Source organism: Saccostrea echinata, unplaced genomic scaffold (assembly GCF_033153115.1).
Source record: "Saccostrea echinata isolate AGI-Se365-2 ecotype Australia unplaced genomic scaffold, CSIRO_AGI_Sech_v1 ptg000002l, whole genome shotgun sequence".
Lineage (NCBI taxonomy): Eukaryota > Metazoa > Mollusca > Bivalvia > Ostreida > Ostreidae > Saccostrea > Saccostrea echinata.
The window spans coordinates 32083744-32108237 of NW_026889751.1; the positions used below are offsets into that span (position 1 = coordinate 32083744).

Consider the following 24494-nt stretch of genomic DNA (forward strand, 5'->3'; position numbering starts at 1 on the left):
TGAAAACTGATTCTCTAGATAAATGTAAAATCACGGTCATAAAACAGACACTGATCTTTCTATTTGATTTTTTAAAAATGTTTTTGATAGCATATCTGTTCCAAAAAAGTCATGTGATCCAAAGAAGAAACTTAAAGCCATAAATTTTAACATATTCTAAGAAAATAAAAAGCCCAGGTCAATATCGATTAACTCTAATGTGGACATTATCTCCAAACTGTGGTTTCTGCTCAAGGTTTGTCTTCCACGGAGTTTGAAATATCAATTAACCACAAATTAATGGGGTATGAAGCAATCCGATGATATTAGTCGAGATAATAAAGTGATGTTTACCTATTTCTGGAGGGTAAACACCATTGCAGAACATTAGAGCGATAGGGAATTACCAATCAGGATGAAATTACTCAACAGAAAATCCCGGACCACCCGTTATTCTTCTCAAACTCACGTGATATAAAACATTATTTTTACAAAAAACGATCAGCGGAACAAACAGAACATTCCCGACATATCGTAAAAATGGACGTCATGCGAAAACCAAGAGTGATAAAGAAAAAAGTGACCAAAGATTTACCCCCTCCCGAAGTAAACGAAACAGACCCCATACCCATGGAGGCATTCGCAGGCAAAAAACCAAAATTTGGAGAACTTGTGAAAAGAAATCTAGATAGTATCAACAGTGTCACCTTAAAGGAAAGAACAGAAAACTTTATCAACGAAACCAGTTTCACAGCTATTGCCAGAATTGTAAAAGCCAACACTATAGTGAAAAAGATTCTTTGGTTGATCCTTGTGCTTGCAATGATGTCTTGGTTGGGTATTCAGTGTTACTGGCTTTTTGATAAATATTTCAGTTATCCAGTGGAAGTGAAAATTGAACTTAAATCAGCATCTGTGTTGGCTTTTCCTAGCGTCACTGTATGTAACAGGAATCCGTTGAAGAAATCTAAACTGAGGGACTCGGTTTTTTCTGGACTGACAGAAAAGTTTGATTTAAAGACTGATGATACCTTATATAAGGGAGCAATGGACCGACTCCAAGATCAGCCACCGGGTCCTAGTGGTGAGTACTGTAGATTCCTAATTATACGCGAGGAATAAATTATCGCGTAATTACGCGAGAAGCACCAGTCGCGAAGTAAAATTACTCGCTTTTATTTTTTTTTTGTGCTTTAATGTGCGTAAAATTTCTAGATTAATCACACATCCGCGAATTATTGTTCTGGCGATTTTACGCCCTTGGGCCATTTTGCGATATTAAGTACTCGCGTAGAATAAGGAATTTACAATAATGTCAGTATTCTTTAATCAAAGGATGTTTTTGCTATGGTTACTTAATATAAAAACAAGAAAACATTGATGTAACCATCAATTGTCGCCCGGGAAATAAATAAAGTAAACAATGGAAATGAGTCTTTATCATCAAACCGCTTCGATATGTGTGAAAAAGGCATGCGTCTAAATGATGGAGACGATAGTCGAGAATATTTTGAAAACTTATAGTCGGATGAAAATCGAACAAAAACGATACCCTTTTAAACTTTATCAATTCCTCAAGTAAATGTTGGCTGCATAAAATATAATTTGAAACCAGACACATGCATCACCTATTTTCAAAAACATCTTTCACTTTAAGAATATAAAACACGAACTGTGTAAAGTACATTTTTACGTTTTTATGCGATAAGTAGAATTCGATGTTCTAAAAAAAGGGACCTGTCGTTTTTTCGATAGTAAATGATAAGCAACTTTATATATTAAATATGAAAAACATATATATTTTTACAGATTCACTTTATAGAAGTAAATATATTGGGTATCTCGTAATTTATAAAGGGAAAGAACATTCTGATTAACAATCTTTTTAATGTTTAGAAAACCTTTAATTCTGAATAACTTCTCCCACCTCAATCCCCATATACCAACACTTAAACTTATATGTATAGAGCAGCCCGGTCCTCCGGGCTGCAATAACAAGGGTTATTTACAATAATTATAAAAAATGTATTTCTTACTTTGTTCAATATTTCGACAAGTGTTTTTTGGCATCCATTGCAATGCACCGTATAGTTACGTTAGTTTCATCAAATAGATGTGAAATTTGTTGAACAGTCAGGCAATGTTGTATGCATGATCTCTGTTGACAGTAATTGTTATATTTTTCTCTCGTAGGTCCAGACCCCCACACGAATTCCTCCAATCTGACCGCCCTGGTCCAGGAGCATGGCTTCAGGTGTTGTATGATTTAGACATTTTTTTCTGGGTTTTATAAAATCCATATATTAATCTATTTACTTGTGTGAAAAAGCAAGATATGGGTCGTATTTTGACTGGCATATTTCAAGTCAATAAGCCTTTATTTTATACTAAATTCGACTACTTATTATTCGGTCTACCTGATCAGTACGTATGGCTCACGGCGGATGTGACCTGTCGACAGGGAATGATTACTCCTCCTAGGCACCTGATCGCATAACAGATGTGGCAACGCACTTTGAAAAAATTACGCACTTTGAAAAAAAATTTCAAAGTGCGTTAAAATTGGGACAAAATCAACGCACTTTGAAAAAATTTTTCAAAGTGCGTTAAAATTTGGACAAAATCAACGCACTTTGAAAATTTTTTTCAAAGTGCGTTAAGAGTGTACATCAACATTTTCTACCATGGAGACACTTAACGCACTTTGAAAAAATACGTATAAAACAAAAATTCTGGACTTATATTTTAATAATAGATAGCATTAATTTGTAATATTTCTTCCGAAAAACTGATGAATTGATCTACCCTCATCGAGAACAAAGAGAAGACAGGTAGAAAGTCCCTCAGCCCAACTCTCTATCTTTCCTACACAAATATATGTATTTACATAACTGGTATGGCATTGATATTATTTCTCTCAATAAATCTGAGTTAACGTAAAATAGATGAAAAAATTGAAATAAGCTTTCCTGAAAAAAAAAAAAAAATACGCACCCTATTATATTAAAGAAGAGAGCCGCATAACCTTTATTCAAAATGTATCCATAATGATTCCTCAGATAAAAAAATACATTAACATGGTAATTAAAACATGCTATTTGACATGTCTAGCGTTTTTATGATATCAAATTACAGATTTAGAAGTAATCTGACTGCATAACTTTTTTGAGAAAAAGTTACTAGTGAACGAGGTAAAAATTTCAGTCGAGTGAGTAATGTGGTTAAGGTTTATTTTCTTACTATCAAATAAATGGGTCAACCATTGTGTCATATATATTCATAATAGATAGATAGATGGATATGATAGAAAAATAGATCAGAGAGAGAGAGAGAGAGAGAGAGAGAGAGAGAGAGAGAGAGAGAATTTTCATGGTATGGAAAAATCATAATTGCTCCCTTTTCCCTAAGAAAAATGCGATGCTTTAAGTCACTTATCGACACCTACATCTACCGAACTTATTAGAGACGGGATAAAATTTAAAAAAGAAAAGAAAAAAAAAGAAACGAAACTGTGCTATTAAACAATCATTCCTCCATTATTTCTAAGACCCATTTCCCTTTTAAAACATTTACGAGAACCTTTGGAAACAAGACAACTCCTAAAAATATATTTAAATCTCAGATCCTGACGTCACCACCGAAAAGTTATCCAACCAGGTTCAAATAATTATTTATCATATCTAAAATTTGCAAGAATATTGACCAAGCCGTGCACATTTTTTTTTCAAAGTGCGTTAATATGGTCGATATTAACGCACTTTGAAAAGAAATATTTTTTTTCAAAGTGCGTTAACGTTGTCCCAAAATTAACGCACTTTGAAAATTTTTTTCAAAGTGCGTAATTTTTCAAAGTGCGTTGTAATCGCATCTCTGGTGTTTCCAAAGGTCCGTATTTTTTGCCCTGTTTACAGATTTGTATTGTTTGTAGGTTTATTGAGATCAATCCTGTTCGTTATCTTCACCTATTTCATTCACATGGAAATTAACGAAATGTCCAGTGACGTCAAATTCCAATTACATGGAAGATAAAAAAGGTTTATTTTAAGAGCGACCTTATGATAAAGCTAAAGGTCAAATGTGCTTTTAGTTGGAACAAATTGGAGCAAGATCTGTGTATTACCTTTTGGACTTTGCTTTTTTCTGCCTTGTGTGAAGATTTTGTAATATAGTTTTCATCACCTTTGATACATTCATTACTTCACAAAAATGTATTCCCTATAAAAACCACGGTTTGTGAAGAGAGGGCCTGAATACAATTGCCGGAGATGAGTATCTTGGAAAAAGATCTAGAATAAATGGCAACGTTTTGTAATCTCTTGATCTGATGCTTTATAGATATAGCCAAATATAGAATAAATTGATACAATCTACGGATTATTTTTTTTTACAGTACATAAGTTTTTTTCATATACGGACTTATGAAAGACTCTGTAAATAATCTAAAGGTTTATTTTTTTTTTTTTTTTTTTTTTTGTTTTTACAGTATGTGGGACGGGCTAAAGAATGAATCTGTTGCGGCTGCGTTCTACAAAACCTCCAGCTCCGAGATAAACGCGGGAGTAGCATATGCCTCTAGAGCTTTGCTTGAGGATGATGACGTTATAGAAGAATTCGGTCATCAAAAGGCAGACATGATCACTTCCTGTGTATTCGCTGGATACCAGTGCGCGCCGGAGTAAGGAGTCTTACCAATAAGTTTAATTTCCATATTCATACCTTTTTGAAATATTCACAGAAACATGTACTTAGATAATAATGTAAATATTTTGTTTCCTAAATCAGATCATTATCATCTTGAAACGTAGATTTCCATAAATTGTGAGCAGGATTCACGTAACAACGTATATTTATTTCAAATTATGTGTTGATATTTTTCCCCATTGGTTTTATTAAATTATATTATATTTCTTTTAAACTATATATTTTTTAAGGAATTTCACTTATTTGCACAACAGTAAATACGGAAACTGCTACACGTTCAATTCCATTAAAGACCCAAATCCACCACTGTACACGTACTATGCGGGTCCATTGATGGGTAAGAAAATAATGTATATATTTAACTAGTCTCTAAAACGTTCAAGTACCCAACATGAACAATATTTGAAAGCGGTTAGCAAACAGGCAGCGAGAGGTGAACAAACGCTGATAAAGGTGAACGAAATTTTTTCATAGATCAGCATCGAAGAACGGAGGAAAATCACAGAAAGCGTAACTCGAAAGGTTGTTTTTCAATTCGATAATTTTTTACTCATAGTGGTACACCACCAGTTGCCGCGTTGTAAGTTGCAATTATGGACCTGTACTCGGCTCTTATGACCATTGAGCAGTGAGGGATCGTTTTCTCTATAGCATGTACTACGACACGGGTGCACGATTTAAAGGTCGGGTGTCTACTTTCCACTATGAAATTCGATTAGGGATATAAGGATCAACTTCTAACTTCGAAAGACGTTGCCCGAGTGCTCTAGAGTCGCGGAGTAAGTAAGGGTCCGAGTTTGAATCCAATATGGTTCTTCGTATGAGACAGCATTAACCGAGGTCCAGTGTCGCAGTAGGTGCTGACACAAAAAAGATCCCCCTGCTTAAAGGCCGTAAGTGCTGAGTACAGATCGAAATTTGCGGTCCTCCACAGGCAATTGGTGGCGTGTCTTTTGAGTAAAAATTCTCGAAGGGACTTCGAGAGACTAGAACAAGCCCCTCTAATGACTGCGTCACGAGAGCGACAATGTAAACGGAAAGTGAATGCTAAACGAACGGTGGAATGCCGAACGCGCTTTGAGCAAAATAGTAATTTATTCCTTAATTTTCAATATATGTAATACCATAACTTGATTAATAAAGAATAACGAGAGCCTTTTTTGTATTGTATACACACAAATGCAAGTCTACTTTTGTGTAGGAATATCGCGTATAAGTACTAGTACCATAGCGGTACATCAATGCATAGTAATATTCCGTAAACATTTTATGTTGGTCTACTAATGGGTTTGCATGTACTCAACATTTTCATATTCGTACGTATACTGAATATAATAGATAACTTCATACTGCTTTCGATTTTTTTTTTAGATCTATTGATAGGCAAAAATGTAATGATTTCGCAGTAACAATTCAAATACAATGAAAACAATTATATGATTTGCGTGTATGAAATAATGTGTGACGTTTATTGTCAATTTGAGGTTATACTGAAACATTGATCACAAGTGAAACTGCATTACAAGCACGAACTCAAATGGAAAATGATTAAGAAAGTAAATACAGTTAATTCTTTGAAACCTAAACCCAACATCAGTGAACTATTTGTTTTAATTAGAAACATAAACTCGACACGAGACTTCATTAGAACATACTTTGTTCTGTATTTTGACTGGGCATTTCTTTGAAGATAATTATAGTATTAATTTGATTATTGGATCTGATATCGTTAATTGGTTTCATTTTAGCCAAGAAAAAATATTTTTTCTTTGTGTAAAACTGTCAATAAACTGTTTCGAGTTTGTTTGAGCAAAACTATTGAATGGAATACAATAAGAAAAAACCTAGTAGAATATGCGATTAATACATTGGCATGGTAAATTATTGACATAAACTTATCGAATAATTGAGAAAAATCGTCAAGTTAAACAGAAAAGAGAAACTCTATACCACACTTAATTAATGAGACAATTAAATAACGTCCGAATACAAACCCTTCAAAAAGCTTCTGTAAACATCAATTAAACTTTCTGAAATATGTTCAGATCATCGGGTTTAACGTTCTTGCCTTCTGACATTGATTTACAATAATCACTGACACTAAATTAAATGAATAATGGATAGACACAACATACCATCATCCATTAATAGAAGATTAAATCCCTAAATTTATTAATTGCACTGCCTGCCTTTAATGTTTTGAAATGATCTCTCACCCCTTTGAAAATAAAAGTAGTCAATCGAAAATTAAAAAAAAAAGTGTTAGATTTGACTTCCCTTTGACCTTTTTGGATACGGCACCCTAAGTAATTTAATTTGTTTACACTGTTCAGTATGCAAGTAAAACGACTTAAATAATTCTTATCTTAATGATTTCTCCTGATAGTAATTTGACACTGAATGAACGTCTTTCATGATTAAGTATGTATCAAAACACTAAGTGCACAATATCTATAAATGGACGAACTTTGAAATCATATAATTTAAAAGAAAAATACAAATGAAGCTTACACTGCAATACTTTTCACGATGTGTCTGTTCAGGCGAGCGCAGTTGTACAATCATGAACCTTTACACAGCTTTTACTTGTTACTTTATTTCGCCGCTTAAACTTCAAACTGCACTAGACAGAATTTAGACTATAAGTTGCTTTTCCATAACGGAGTCTAAATATTTTTTTTTTTAACGAATGGCATCTTAGAGCAAATACAATTATCTTCTGTTTCTTTGACGCTCCTTGCAAAATCTTTACAATACTTGAAGGTCTCTTATATATAGGACATGTTCGCATGAAATCATGATAGCAAAAGAATTCTGGAAAGGTTTCATACACCAATTTGCCCGACGAATTTATAGATTTCATTCCGAATTTCCTTTGTTCTTACACGCTACTCTCTAAAAAGCTTGTCTCTCGCTAATATTTAATTTGTTTAATGCTTATCCTAGATTAATGGTATGATGATTCAGTATATATCTATAAACATTTTAAAAATTTCTAAAAACCGGTCAAAAAAGCCAGAGAGAGAGAGAGAGAGAGAGAGAGAGAGAGAGAGAGAGAGAGAGAGAGAGAACAATTATCCTATGCTTATACTATTTTCAAATTCAGGAATGACACTTGAATTCAACATCCAGCAGGATGAGTACATATCTGCCCTTGCACCAGATGCCGGAATTCGTGTATCAATACATGAACGGGGGACATATCCTTTTCCGGAAGACGATGGATTCACTATAGCTCCAGGGATGGCCACCTCTGTAGCGCTGAAAAGGGTAAATATCTTTGAAGAACGACTCCAGAATTAATCTTTTGATAATTTATTGTATGAACAAAACAATATTTATGAATTGCTTGGAAAATCATAGTATTTATAAGCTAATTAAGGACCTGATTAAATTTTTTTATTAAATTTAAATGATGTAGATGATTAAAAGTGTTAAGAAACGAGGATATACTTATTTTATTTTGTTATTTAATAGATTTTTGAACGTTTTCCCTTGTCTCTTTAGGTATATATCAGTCGCTTGGAACCCCAACATGGAAACTGTTCTAAAAATCCCACAAACGTGGATGAATATATGAAAAGATATGGATTCAGCTACCATAGACGCACCTGCCTAAAATCCTGCTATCAACAGAAGCTGATAGATTATTGCAACTGCGCATGCTCAAACTTCATCGTTCCAAAGAATGTCACTAACATCTGTAATTACGATGACGAAAGCATAAGTATGTATAATTTCGTGAGATTACTTAAATTAATTTTAAAGTAAGCAATCTACCTTTGTGTTAATATTCTAAGTAATTATATACAACTAATTCAATACAAGAATACTCGCCCGCGTGGCGCATTGTTTACGCAGGTATCTTAAGGCAACACTTAGATCATTTATCAAGAATTCACACCTTTTTGAAAAATGTAAGATTGATAAATCGGAAAAACCTCGGATAAAACATTAACATTTAGTATCCACTGTATAAACGTCAATGAGATTTAGCTTAAAGAAGCAATCCTCTACGACATCATCACTTGACATCTATAAATTGAAAAAAAATATGTCTCAACGAAAAGTAAAAAGTTCAACACTAACCCGTTGATAATTCATTTTTTTTGTAAAAATAATTATGTAAAAGCAATTCTGGGTAATGAAAAGTACTGCTAGAATCCTACTCTCATGACACAGAAATACATATTTCACACTTTGCATGAAACCTAGCTTACCAACTTGAACTTTTATCTCTGTTGTTGAGGACGACAGAGAAAACGCTGATCGTGCTCTCAAAACATTGTCTTTAATATAAGTAAAATTGATGAAAATAAATCAGCATACCTGATTCTTAAATATTAATTTCTCATGAATCACACGTGATATTCACTGTATCTTCTTTTAACTCCGATTTTATTTATTTGTTTATATAAATTCTCGTCTTGTTTCATTTTCACTCGCGATCGGTGAATATGTGATCAAAAGCCATGGCGTCATAGGTTAGGGATTTAAACCCCGTGACAAATACTTCGTTATGTATACCATCCAAAAATATCATGATTTAGTTTATTTTATATTTTGCATGTTTCAGTTTATTTCTAGGACCTGAAATAATTCTTTAAATATAAATATTTATGAAATCGTTATTTCTAAAGATCACATCATACAGCTTACTATGACGTCTTATTGTACAAGCAAGTTAGAATATCTGATTTTAGCCTGCACATACATGTACCCGCGTAGAACGTTTGCTACATAGTTAAAGAGTAAGGAGTTGATCCTTACATCGCGGGTTCGAATCCCACTGCGGGACGTGGAGACCGGTCCTTCGGATGAGACCGTATAAACCGAGGTTCCATGTCTCATTAGGTGCTGGCACGAAAAAACTCCCTCACTGCTCAATGGCCCCGAGTGCCGAGTAGAGGTCTAAATATGGAGTCCTCCACAGGCAAGTGGTGGCGTCTTCAATTGAGTGAAAAAGTTTTCGAGAGGGACGTTAAACAAACAAACAAAAAAAACAAAAAAAACAAAAAAAAACAAACAAACAAAAAATACAATACACAGTACAAGTATATAGGCAGACAAGACAATAAGTTACATGAAGTTAGAAAAAGTGAATATTATTATCATTTATTTTTACATAAACGCATCCTTCCAGCTTCTTTTTCCCAATACATACCCCAGGCCACCACTATACTTCTCTGATGACGTGTAATCGAATCAAGGTACTGATCTCTAAGCAACTATTGATGAAATATTCGAAATATTTTAACCCAGTGTTCCAAAATGTTTGCCTAAACCATATTAAAAAGTCAATGATAACCAAGTGATCATTTTAGACACAAAATAGAGTAAAAGGAAATATGGAGATAATGATCAGTATTCAAGCTCATAGTCCATTTAAACTATACAAATCGGAAGCAGAGCAAACACGGACCTCCAAAAACATGACAGGCTTGATCAGGTGCCATGGAGGAGTAAGCATCCCCTGCCGACCGGTCACACCCAACTGTGCTCCCTGTCATGATCGTGTAAACGGAAAAATCCCTAAAATTTGCAGTTTGTATATAATGGCCTAACAATTAGTATGGAAAACTTCAGTCAAGATTTGATCTAATGATAGATTGCATTTGCTGATAAAGTCATTGTATCGACAATAGAACTTGCGAAATGATGATTTCAAGCGAGACTGTTGATATCCTTATTCCATCAACCTGTTGTTTAATAGATTGCATCGTTTAAAAAATTGATTGTACGTAGAGCATGCTCTAAAGTATCGAATCAACTGGGAGACATGAATCCCATATGCAGGTGATAAGGGTATCTTGTTACATAAGTAAGGGAAGTTGACGATAGAAAAGTTGAAGTCATCGCGTTTATCATAAAGTTTTCTTGTTAGGTTACTATTAACGTTTTTTTCTAGTAAAATATCTAAAATCTGAAACAGACGTGTCAGATTCTGTGGTGTCTTTTGTGTCAATTTCACTGGTATATATTAAATCGATATATGAATGGAAGTAACTATTGTTAATTGATAATGCGTCGTCGATATATCTAAATATCGAGTTGAAGGCCACAGCAAGCATTTCTTTCTTGTCATGTAGAAGTTTTTCTATAGAAATAAAAATAGATTGTTGCTAGATCTCCAAAAACTACATATATTTTGTCAATCAGAAACTCCAGCAACTTTGGAGAAGTTGTGTGTACAATCAAAGTGTTTTTAACAAAATAATTTTGCAAATGAACAATGATAAGGTAAGTACATTTACGATTTCCATTTTAATTTAAAAAGTAGCCGTGTATGATGTCAAAAGGCCTGGACTTTAATTTTTCCGTGGGGAGTGATTATATAAAACGTTTAAAGTCGTACGTTTTGATGTTATTGATTTTTGTAAAAAATTTTGTGCTTTCAAATTTTCCAAACGTTCGTTGGAGTTTTTAAGTATTCACATCTGATTTTCAACACTTCTCAAATATTCTGTTGTACAGTACTCCTGAAGTTTCTCCTTCACTGCTGTAAATATATTTGTGAGGAGTAAAAAAAGAGGCTTGGTAAAACATTTACTGGAACCCGCTATGTATCTTTGTTTGTAAGGATTTTTATGGAGTTTTGGAATCCAGTAAAAGTTTGGTAATTCAGATTCATTTTGATTATTGGAAGTATTAGAAATATTTAAAACTAATATGTGGTTTAGAAAAATTTCCTCCTTAGAAAGGGATGGGTATAACCTGGATAATTACTTGCAGAATTAAATCCTAGTTCCTCTAAAATGCAATTAAAATAATGAGCCCTACAAACAAAGACAATGTTGTTACCTGCTTTCTCAGCCTGGACCAATACATGCATACTGATCGTGTAATCTATCAAATTTTCATTGTGGAAGACAGAAGCATAGATGTTTTTCATATTGCCCTTCAATCGTTTAATGCTAGATTACAACATCATTTATTACTTTCAATTCATTCTGACAAAATGTCAAGGTCTTCTTTTTCATATTTGGCCTATTGTCTGGTGAAATCTTCTAAGAATTCATAATACTTATCAAATCAATACGGCAGTTAGAAAATTGGGATTTCCTATTTCAAAATGTAGATTTCATGTAAGAAAATGTTAAATTAATTTTATAGAGTTGCAGGTGTTTATTTTGATAATAAAACATTTTGTGACAAATACATATAATTTTATACAAGGTGGAAACTTCTGAAGAAAAAAAAATGAATAAAAAAAGAAATGGATAAAAAGAATTTCTTCAATTCTGATCCCTTGAAAATAGTTTTTATGAGTTTTTAAATTTTAAAATGAACATTTTTGTTTTGAAATTACTCAAAGTTGTTATATGAGCTGAACAAAAGATATGGTTGACAACTTACTGTATATCTATTTTTAAAATTTGAAGAGCAAAAATAAAAGAACGGATATGGTACATAGATTGAGGGCTCGCTCGAGGGTATATAATTAATATAAATAATTACAATAAAAGTGAATACTTGTAGCATCAGCACAGATGATGTTAATGTAAGTAATGTGTAACGATGTTACAAAGATCATTGGGATTGAGATTGATGCACTATCAAGTTTTCGTCATCCTTTCAAAAATCATCAATTTTTTTAAAGCGATTCTTTCAATATTGGGATACTAACTCCTCCATGGCACCTGATTCCACATCTGATGTTTTAGAGGTCAGTGTTTGCTCTGTTCCTGATTTGTATTGTTTGAATGGACTTTCTAGCTTGAATACTGTTCGTTATCTCCATATACTTCATTTCAAGATTCATCAATTAAACTTATTGATGTATTGAGCATTCGTAAATGAATTTTAATGTCTAAATTTTAAAATAAAGTAAAATCGTCGTAAAAAGGGGATGATACAATTTGTCATGTCAATCTTCGGTTAAGTGAAACTTCATTTTTGTTTTACAATTTTGAATTTATATAATGATTGTGTTTTTTGTGAAATAAAAAGAAATACACTCGTAATATTATGCTAACTGGCTAATGTTAAGCCAGAGCTAGAACATCTGAATATAAACATAGGTATCGGAAGCAAATTGAAAGGGGGGGGGGTGACCACCAATAACGACTACAACAAAGTTGTGGGGTAAACTTTAATTTTCAATGCCTTTATTATGTCTATCTTTGTAAAAGAAAAAAAGTGGGGAGAGGGAGCTAAGCCTCCCTAGCCCTCCTCCCCCCCCCCCCGTTTCCGACGCCCATGATAATTTAAACGACGTCAGGAATATTACTGTAAGACGTCACGTGATAGTTTTAAAATAAGAACATCAATTGGCGATGTTTGTCTATATGATTTATAAATTCACTTGAGAAGTGATTGTTTTTTATTTATTCAGTAAACCACGGGATGATTAATATCTTTCATTTTATTTATATCTCAAAATTTACTTGGGGGTGGGGAGTTGGGATGGGGGCAGGGGGAGATAGCATTTATGTAAATATCACTTCAAATGAACTTTACTGTAATTGCTTTTTTTGATGCCATTTTCTGACAAATGATTGATTGATTGTATGTTGTTTTACGCCCCATTCGAGAATTTTTTCACTCATATAGAGACGTCCCCATATACCGGTAAAGGGCTTCAAATTTTGACCTATACTCGGCACTCAGGACCATCGAGCAGTGAGGGATTTTTATCGTGTCAACGCCTGCCGTGATACGGGGCCTCGGTTTTTAAGGTCTCATCGGAAGGATCTGCAACTTTCACTTCAAAGTGCCGAGCGCATGTCGAAGGAACAATTGCTACCCATTTTTATCGACTTAGGTCTGTCGCGGCCGAGATTTGAACTCACGACCTCCCGATCACGGAGCGAGCGCTTTTGACAAATGAAAATTGATCATTATATTGTGTGAGTTCTTCCGGTACCTGTTTTTTTTACATGAAGTGTATATAAAAACAATGACAATATCAAAATTTACATTCTGAAATACATTCATCTTCAACATCATTAAAATACCTTGAAAATGTTAAAAACACATGAAGAATTTTAAATTCGAGGAGAATTTGTCACAGAAATTTTCTAAACAAAAGAGAATTAAAAGCAGAGTTATTTCAATACGAATCATGACGTAATATTAGTTTTAGATCATATACACGTATATTCACGTTTTACTAAATTTTCTTTGTATTGTTGCCCTAACAATTCGCCAAAACATTGCATGTTTTACCAATTTTAACTCCGAAGCGAATCCCGCATTCTATGTTTTAATTATATACATGTAAAGCATATTTTCTTAGATATTCCTCTCAATTTGTCCAATGCTCTCTGAATTAATCCCATGTCACAATAAATCAAAGCTATGCATTTCTCTCAATAAGTCTCCCTCATTTTTTGTTCATTTTTCATAATGTTTCTCTGTTGTTCCTATAGGGGTTTGTACCATGAAGTCAGTAAAGTCCTGGGACACCTGTGAGGAGAGATGCCCGAGCACCTGCCAGTAAGTATCACAGAAATATTGTTCTATATTTATTTTGAACTGTTATCTGATATTATTATCATTTATTGCTCTTATCACTCTACCAATTTTTATAGATAAATGAAAATGAGTCAAAGAATAATTTATTTCAATTATACTACGACATTATTGAAAAAATATCCATCTATCATGCAGCTAATCACCATAATTTTGTGATCTTTATATTAAAAAATATGTCTTTACAAAAATGCTTATCATTTTTGTGCAATTGCAGTATATCTATTCGGATTTTGTGCAATATCTTTTTGGATTATGACAGCTATATTGATCATAGTGTAGCATTCAATTTGTAAAATAATTCAAACAATAATTTTCCAAAATTTGTCTTTTTCTTAGAGAAAATAAGTACGAAACCATGGTAACTGCTTCCGCCTGGCCATCTGAAGCCTATAATGTAAGTCTACTCTAAAAACAATCATCAATCCAAATTAAAACAAAGGAAACAAAAGCATGGTGCTCTTGAACGATTAATTACTGCTCACTAGTTTAATGAGAATAACCATTTGTACATTCGAATAAACCATTTCAAAATTCACAATATCAAAATTCTTAAATTCTGTTTTGAAATGTACGCAAAAGGAACAAAAAAAAAAAAAAAAAAAAAAAAAAAAAAAAAAAAAAAAAACACAAACAAACAAAAAACAAACAAGCAAACAAACCTTTCACCATGAGGAGTAATTGTACAATCTGAAAGATATATTTATTTTTGATAACTACAAGGATTTTGCTGCCTTTCAATTTAAAAACTATTAACAAATCAAGTAATTATTACTTTAGAAATTAAAGTTATCTCATTTCTAAGCTTAAAAGAATCTAGGCCTTCCACGGCAAAGTACAAAGAAAGAAATGCATTAACGAAGTCTCACAGGAATCACTGTTTTAGAAAATCAATTTTTGCCATTTTTAATTGATCCATGATCTTTCATATCGAATCAAAGGTTAATGATGATTTTCTTTGTTTTTCCTTAATTTTCTTTTAAGATCGAAGCTTACTTGATACGAGCCACTTTGTTCCTAGAAATCAGAGAAGCGCCAAGATTTTCTAATAAATATTTCCAAAACCACATTTTTGTTGTTTGTTTTAGTAAAAAAAAAAACTAAAAAATTCCATCATGAATGAAATGAAAAAAAGTGAAGATAACGAATAGTGTTCGATCTAAAAAAAAATCTATAAAGAATACAAACGTGTAAATAGAGCATAAACCAAGGACCCCTGGAAATTCCGGAGTTGGAATCAGGTGCCTAGGAGGCGTAAGCCTCCCCTGTTGACCGGCCACAACCGCCGTTACCACTATGTATTGATCAGATAGACGGAACACATAGTTTACAAAATACAAGTAACCTTTTCCGATTCCCTTTTTGTATGCGAATTGTGATTTTTTTTAATAGAGGACATTGCAATAAAATTTATCGTAGAAATCCTCAAATAACAGCATAACCTAATTTTTTTAACACAAATATTTCATCTCTTCTTCTCTTTTTTCTTGAGCAGGACTACCTAGAGAGCCGTATGAAAATAACCACAAGCGAGTTCATGAGCGGGGGACAGAAAAGTAAAATGTATGTTTATAAAATGATAAAAAAGTCCTTTGCAGTGTTTCTTTCAGCCACCAAAATATCGTTTTTTTGTTTACCCAGCTGAGTTTTGCAACAACAATTTATACATACTCATATATCATTTTCAAAATTTAATTTTTATTTTACTGACAATGAAAATACGAATGGCAGTGTTTATTATGCAAATGGTAATTAACAGTCCTCTGCAACTTTCTTAAGAAAGCTCTAAACACCATTGAAAAATGCTTTTGAGACTTTGAGAAAAATATATCAAATAAAAACGTGTACATAAATTATTTTCAACATAGGGTACATGCCTAATTTTCCTAGGAAAAATGTTTAAAGACAATGAACTATTTGTCAACACAAATCACTGTTGTTTATATTAAGTTTACTTTATGCAAATTAATAAGTATTAATGGAAATAATAAAAATGAAATAATATTTCAATAATATGATAATAATTATAAGTATTAGAATGAATTCAGGTATCTACTCTTGGTCTAATATGATGTAAAAATACAAAAATCCATTATAAAATGTGTCATCAACAGTAGAATCCTTTTTATTCTATCTTACTTCTAAAGTCATATCATTCTAACTACATAAAACTACCATACAATTAGAGCTCTTTAGTACCCAGAATTTAGAGCTTTCTCAAAGAGACAGTTTTTTTCAAAGGAGGATGGAGCAAAAATTTTTTAGAATTCGAATGTTTATAAATATTGAACATATAAAAGTTATTTGGACTTTGCAGGGATAATAACCTTGTTAAACTGGAAATCTTTTTTGGCGAGATGATGTATGAAAGCATCGAATCCCAAAAGGCGTATGAGGTTTGTATAGACATTTATAGCACTCAAAATCCTAACAACAATTATGACTATTTAAACAAAAATCTTTTTAAATTTTTATAATATCATGAATCTTGATTTAATTAATGCCTACTGATTTGCAGTTACTTTGCAGTCATATTATGCATGCAGTTTGATGTTTGTGTTGGCTAATTCTTTAATTATTTTCTGATTTTTTTCTTTTGTTACATTATAAAGTGATTGTTATTTAGTAGTTATAAATGAATTTGCAGTCCCAGAACCTGATTTCTGACGTCGGGGGACAGCTAGGCCTTTGGCTTGGACTATCAGCCATCACTGTAGGAGAGATATTCGAGTTCGCCATGTCCGTGTTCCGGCTTTGCACCGCAAAATTCTTCACTAAGAGACACCGAACAGCAGATTCAACTCCAATACAAGCGTTCAAGAATGATGTATCATAAATATAACCAATTCTACCTCCTGACCGTTAACAAATTTGGTGATCATTATTTTTGCGATAATGTATTTATTTTTCTGTACACGGGATTTGAAAAAAAGAAGAGTGATTTATCTGCTGAAAAAATCAAATGTTGGATTGGTTATAAATATATTATGTATGATTTTTTTTTAAAATGAAGATAAAAAATCGCTAGAACTAGCGATTTTGCTTCATCACTTGATGCTATAACCATATTACTACCATATAGATCTACATATAGGCTTACAGGTCTGCCGTCGCATGAAAATCCTAAATGGGTATTCCTATTCCTTGGACCTTATTATTGGAACGTCCAGTCAAAAAAACTGAAGAAATAAATCCTCAACATATTTGTCATATGTCTTAAAAGAATAATCTAATTCCAAAGTTTTCATATTTTTTATCTAAAAATATCTTTCCTTTGGCATGTCAAAGTCAACAAGGCTACTTTCATCAAATCAGTCTTTACATGTATGTCATAATTCACATTTTGAGGCTTACCGAGCTAATATTCACCTTTCAAGGAGCTAGATTTACATTTGAACTTGCTAATTGATTACTGTTTGTTAAATTCATATTTCATACAGCATATTATACTAATTCAGACAATTATGAATTTTTATATCATTCGATTTTCCTCTTTAAGCACAATTCTGAAAAAGCCCCTTTAAAATTATCACATTTATTAAAAAATTCTACATTATTTCAACTCGTTGGATAAAGCAAATATAAAACAATACAATGTAGATGTCCTCTATATATCACGAAGTAATGATACATATACAATATCAACGATAGCTGAATTCACCCACGACAGTTTTAGATATTTGCCGCATAGTATTGAAGGAAAAAACCTTCCAGTTTCATCAAATGTCATTGGTTTGGACACTAGTGCAATGTAATATTTTTGTAAAGAATGTCTATAATAAAAATGAAGTGCACCTCCGTCCTCTAGTTGTTTTGTTTGTTTTTATATACATGTGTCCTAATATATTTCCAAATTTAATTAAATTATTTAAACAATTATAATACAGTGTTATGGAATGTTAAAAAGCTTTAGTTTTATATATGTCTTTCGAAATAAAAGCTGAAATGATTTCCCAACGTTTCTTGTCTTTGTTTTTTCTTTACATTAGATAATGAATGATATAAAGCATATTTTCAATTAGCAAGTCTTGATTTTAAATACATGTATATTTTACCAGAGTTACAGCATCAAGACGACTCAAAAATTATTTTGACAGCATTTAATTCCTATAATTTGTGTGTTTTAAAAAAATTAAAAAAAAAAAAAAAAAAACTACGCGCTTGGCAATTTTACCTCAATACATGAAATATGGAGATAACGAACAGTATTCAAGCTCAAAGTCCATTCGGACAATACAGATCTTGAACATGGCAAACGTGGACCTCCAGAAACATCAGAGGTGGAATCAGGAGCCATGGAGGAGTGAGCATTCCCTGATGAGCAGACAACTGCTGTGTGCCCCCGCCATGACCTGGAAAAACGGAAAAACCCGCAGACAATTCAGTTTGCAAACAACGCATGAGTAGTTTTTTTTATTTCAATTAATTTTATTTTAGATCTCAGATCAGACTACGTTTACGTATAAAATACCACAGAATGAAAACTCTTTTGTATGAATGTATACAGGCTTCATTTATCTGAAACATAATAATTAAAAGACTGAGGGGCAATATGAGAACCATCTATCCTTCTGAATTCAATAATCCAGAAGTGAAAAAAAAAATTAGATAGATTACATGATCAGTACCCAACCCGGTTCCAACGGCCATGTATTATACGCACGTACGTACACATCTGGGATTTACTCTACAGCAGGAACACTTGAATTAGTCCTTCAGTTCTGTAAAAAGGACACCCCCCTTTTTGATCAGGCACAAATGGTCGAATTTTAAAGGTCATGGCAGCTAGAAACATACAAACACTGATAACCCTTTGTCAACATTAGTTACAAGAAGTACTTTTCATCCCTCTCACCCCTTATTGATAAGATCTGTACTATTTGTGAAAAAGGATTGAGGTTATGAAGAGTTTCAATCAAGACCAATTTATGACAGTTGTGTTTCTTTGGCGATTCTTTTAAACTTCATCTTATGGCTACTTTGTACTACGCATGCCTTTAAACTACAATGATATCAAGACACATTATGTTAAAAGATACATGAACAGAAAAACTGGAAAAAAAGGAAGCAAATTGTCATGTTAGGAAAAATGAAGTATTACATAAAACTGGTGGTTTGAATCCATAAGGTGTCTTACAAAACACATTAATTCACAGATACATATATGTAAACTATGTACAAAACTGGTCGGTTAGAAATAAAGTACACTCACCGTAACCAATAAAGCAAGAAATTTAATACCGGAAGAACTAATTTATAATGGAAGAAATGTTTGTTGAAACTTTTTTCTTGTCTCTCTCTCTCTCTCTCAATGATTTCTTATCCATGAATCATGCATATTTTTATCAATATCTTATAATGAATAGTCAGTCCAAAACAATTTTACTGGGAATAAAATGTCTCAAGCGTTGCTGTGTAAATCATTGTACGATAACTTTATTCCTCCTAGACGATTCGTAACTTATGTTTTTATTAAAAACGGAAATAGTGTGAGTACTTAATATTTATATGGAATAAATCTCAAAGAATCTCGTGATTTGATTTTATGCTGTTTTACGTCCCTTTACTGTAAATCATATAGAGAGGTCACCATATACCGATGAAAGACCTCAAATTTAGAACTTTACTCGACACTCGGGCCATAAGCAGTGAGGAATCTTTATCACGGCAACGCAGGGCATCGGTTTTTAATGTCTCATCCAAAGGATCTGCAACTTTCACTTCAAAATGCCTAGCGATTTGCAAAGGAACTGGGATTTAATTCTGCAAGTCATAATACAACTTATACCCATAGTTCCCTTTCTAAGGAGAAAATTCTTCAAAATCATATGTCCTTTTTAAAAAAATTAATATTCCAAACAATCAAATGAATTTGAATTACCATACCTATACTGGATTCCTAAACTTCATAAAAATTCTTACAAAGAAAAATACATAGCGGGGTCCCGTAAATGTTCTACTAGACATCTTTCTTTACTCCTTACTAAAATATTAACAGCAGTGAAGGAGAAACTCCAGGACTACTGTACAACAATATATTCGAGATGAAGTAAATCAGATGTGGATACTTAAAAAACCCAAGGAACTGTTAGAAAATTTGAAATCATAAAATTTAACAAAATCAATAACATAAAACGTATGACTTTTCAACACTTTATAAAATTATTCCTCAAATTAAAGTCCATGCTTTTTGATATCATGGACAGCTGCTTTTTCAATAAAAATGGAACTCGTAGATTTACCTACCTTGTCACTGGTCATTTGCGAAATTATTTTGTTAAAAAATTTATTGTAAACACAATGCTTGAGTTTCTGATTGGCAATAACTACGTAGTTATTGGAGATCAGGTCTTCCAACAATCAATCGGAATACCCAAGAGTAAAAATTGTGCCCCTTTATTAGCAGACCTAATTTTGTATTCCTATAAAGCAGAATTTATTCGACGACATATTATCAATTAACAATATTTACTTCCATTCATTTGTCGACTCAATATATCCCAGTGAACGTGAAATAAAAGTTACCAGAGTCTGACACATCTGTTTTATATTTGGATATTTTACTAGAAAAAGAAAAGGACGTTTATGGTAACCTAACAATAAAACTTAATAATAATAAACGTGATGACTTCTACTTCCCTTACTTATGTAGCAATTACCCTTATCACCTGCATATGGGGTTTATGTCTACGAGTTGATACGTGATTTTGATACCCAAGAGCATGCTCTTAGTACATGTACGAACAATATCAATTTCTAAAACGAGGCAAACTATTGAAAAACAAGTTCATGAAACAGGGATATCAACAATCCCATTGAAAATCATCATTTCCCAAGTTCTATTGTCGGTACAATGATCTTGTCAGCAAATACAATATATCATTGTAGATTCAATCATTCGATGAAGTCGAATGCTGACTGACGATTCTCATGCTAATTGTTAGGCAATTATTTAAACACTGAACTGTCTACGGATTATTTCGTTTGCTTGGTCAAAAGGGGATGCTTACTCCTCCATGGCACCTGATCCAACCTCTGATTTTAGTTTTCTCATATCAACGAGTATCTTTACTTAGTTAGTATGCGATCAGATCGTTATCAAGCAAGCAATACAAATTTAATACTGGCAAATTAATGATGGTGGAAAAGTTCGTTGAAACTTTTTTGTTAATATCTACCTCTCAGTGATTTATAATCCATTTTTGTAGTTATTATGTTCATCAATATCTTAAATGGAGTGTTTTCCTGATAAACATGTGTTAATATCTGGCTAAAGGCTAAAGAGATAGCAATTTGATTTTTTAAAAAAAGATACCGTGCTGAAGGGATGTGAGTCAATTACATTAAAAAGCATTTCTTTTTAAATTACAATTAAATTACAATATTTTTGTTCTTCTTGAATAGATTACAAAATTTTTTAAGCATAGAATTAACTTAATTATAATTATTTTGCAAAATTCATTTTTTAAATGATAAATACATGTTTATTTTTTGCAAATTCTCAGAATTCTCTGTAAATTAATCAAGAGTCCGGTAAATGCTCAACCTCTCAACCATACAAGAAAAAAGAGATATATGTGTTGTGTATCTTTGTGGTGACTTTTAAAATTAATTAGAAACCTTTATGTAGTTATCTAGATTCAGTGTGAAGCTTTTATTGTTCTTTTTTTCCTATTCAAAAAAACCTGTAATTACAAGTACACTTATTGCCTGCCTTATGAAATCTGATTAAAAGCGGGTATCTTTAGTAAATAAATCAAAACTCAAACCTCTAATTATTACATTCATAAGTAAGCTTAACACCTTGGATTACAAATGTTGACTATTTTCATAGGATATAAATACTTGTTCGGAACTATTTAAGATACAAATGCATTAAAAATTCTATAAGATAATGATTGAATAAAAAAAATCCTTTTCTGAAGTTAAATGCAGTAGTGGAACTTTCTTATTTGAGTTTTTTTTTTACTTTTATTAAAAAAACAAACTTTAAAGTAAAACAGTTCTTGGCATGAATATCGCTTTGGAGGGTGGTTTGATTTTCAATGAATACTTTGATCACCTTTATTCGTGGTATGGCTAAACGACAAAAACATTGAAAATTGCTCAACAAAAACGATGAAAAACTATTTCCTTTTTACAAAAGTTGAAATAAATAGGAGTGCAATCTCTGATTCATTACTCAGCTGCTATTGGTTTGTTACTCTGATCATCGTAGACGAGAACTTGAAAAGCTTAAAAGTACATTTATTTCTTTATTTTATTTTTTATTTTATAATTACATGTAACATTTATAAAGCGCACAATTTTACAGATAAAATGCAATCAATGGCGCTGTATATGTACATGCAATTAAAAAGACCTAAACAATGTTACACAACTAAATAAGATAAGCATAAAAACTATTTTAACTGTAGTTAAAACAAAGTTATATAGTTAACCTATAATTAAAACGTCAATTAAATGCACTTGTAAAATAAAAAGCTTTTAAACGTCTCTTAAAAACGTTAAAATCGCTGATAGCTCGTATGTAAGGAGGTACCTCGTTCCACACGGTAGGTCCTGAAATGGCGACGTATCTTGAGACAAATGTTTTGCATGTTTCTACATTTATGTAGTGGATATATACCTAGAAGCTATATGAATTCTTAATTTCTATCTTACCTTGTTTATAATGCGAGTATTATGATTCGTTACAGATACTCAATCTGCGTACGGACTCTCCTTGCAGGCTTTTCAGCAATAGGATGTGGTAAATTTTGTTAAAGAAATATTTAACATCTTCAGTTTTGATGATTATTTATCTCTGTAGTATTAAGTCACATTTCAAAAGACCTGGCCTTCTTTTCTTGAAATGTACCAGAAAACGTCATAAAATCATGACTTGCTTTTAACATAAAGGTTTCCCTAGCGATTTTCCATGGCACTTGATCCTGCATTTCTTTCCAGAGGTCTGTGTTTGCTTACAATTTGTATTTTAAAATTGTACTTTGGGCATGACTACTATTAGTTACCTTCACATTTCACAGATAATGTGAGTTTATGGTACTTTAAGATTATGCTTAAAAGTTAAATCTAGATGTTGATGTAGAAAAAAAAGCGGCCAAGTTGAATGTCGTTAATTAATGTTTCATAAGCTCATTGACATGCACCCATTCCGACTTTACTTTAAAAGCGTAAATTTTACGCAAATATTAACTTCACCCCGGCTGTGTAAATGTACTTTTTACGATATGTTCACATGATTCAGTTTATAATAGCAGGCACCTGCCGTGCATTCTAAAAATACGAGGGTTATCCCAAAAGTAATGTCACAATTGCTATAAAATCTATAATGATCGAATGAGCGAAAGTTTTCAGCAAAACTTTATATACTAAGACATCTATCTATTTTGATTTTTTCCCTTAAATTTCATTCAGATATATGCGATCCTTCATAAAATATTAGAATAAACTCATAGTTGAGGCCCGTCTATCGCCGTACGGCAAGAATGTGTCGACGTCGTTATGACGTTTCTCTTAGACACTCATTTTGAATTTGAAGATGCATACAAATTGCACAAAAAGAATAGATTTAAAAATTTTACTTGGACAAAGTTCAAAAAAAATTTGTTCTGCAATTCAAAGCAAGAAGCTTTATAGCTAAATGTCAATAAAGATTAAAAGAAGCATGTGAGAGGTTAAATAGATGAACTAAAAATGAGTGCCAAAAAGTAACGTCATAACGACGTTGGTGACATTATTGCCTTGCGGCAAATAAACAGGGAATTTAATACGTCAAATTTTGTTGATAACATTTGATTATTTAAGCTTTTATAGCAATTATGTCATTACTTTTGGATCGACTCAAGTATGTACTCTAGTATGTACTCTAGTATGTAGCCTAGTATGTACCCTAGTATGTACCCTAGTATGTACTCTAGTATGTACTGTAGTATGTACCCTAGTATGTACTCTAGTATGTACTCTAGTATGTACTCTAGTATGTAGCCTAGTATGTACCCTAGTATGTACTCTAGTATGTACTGTAGTATGTACTCTAGTATGTACTGTAGTATGTACTGTAGTATGTACTGTAGTATGTACTCTAGTATGTACTCTAGTGTGTACTCTAGTATGTACTCTAGTATGTACTCTAGTATGTACTCTAGTATGTACTGTAGTATGTACCCTAGTATGTACTGTAGTATGTACTCTAGTATGTACTCTAGTATGTACTGTAGTATGTACCCTAGTATGTACTGTAGTATGTACTCTAGTATGTACCCTAGTATGTACTGTAGTATGTACCCTAGTATGTACTGTAGTATGTACTCTAGTATGTACTCTAGTATGTACTG

General features: G+C 32.4%; 1 protein-coding gene across 1 annotated transcript; it reads left to right on the top strand.

Moving 5' to 3' along the window:
• Positions 1–494: 494 nt before the first annotated feature.
• On the top strand, positions 495–17348 carry LOC133202737 (amiloride-sensitive sodium channel subunit beta-like). Its single transcript, XM_061338612.1, has 11 exons — positions 495–1063; positions 2173–2233; positions 4463–4654; positions 4911–5017; positions 7787–7950; positions 8188–8407; positions 14052–14118; positions 14494–14551; positions 15650–15717; positions 16472–16550; positions 16802–17348. Exons 1-11 carry the CDS (start codon positions 520–522, stop codon positions 16988–16990), a joined length of 1749 nt encoding a protein of 582 aa, XP_061194596.1. The 5' UTR covers positions 495–519; the 3' UTR covers positions 16991–17348.
• Positions 17349–24494: the final 7146 nt, after the last annotated feature.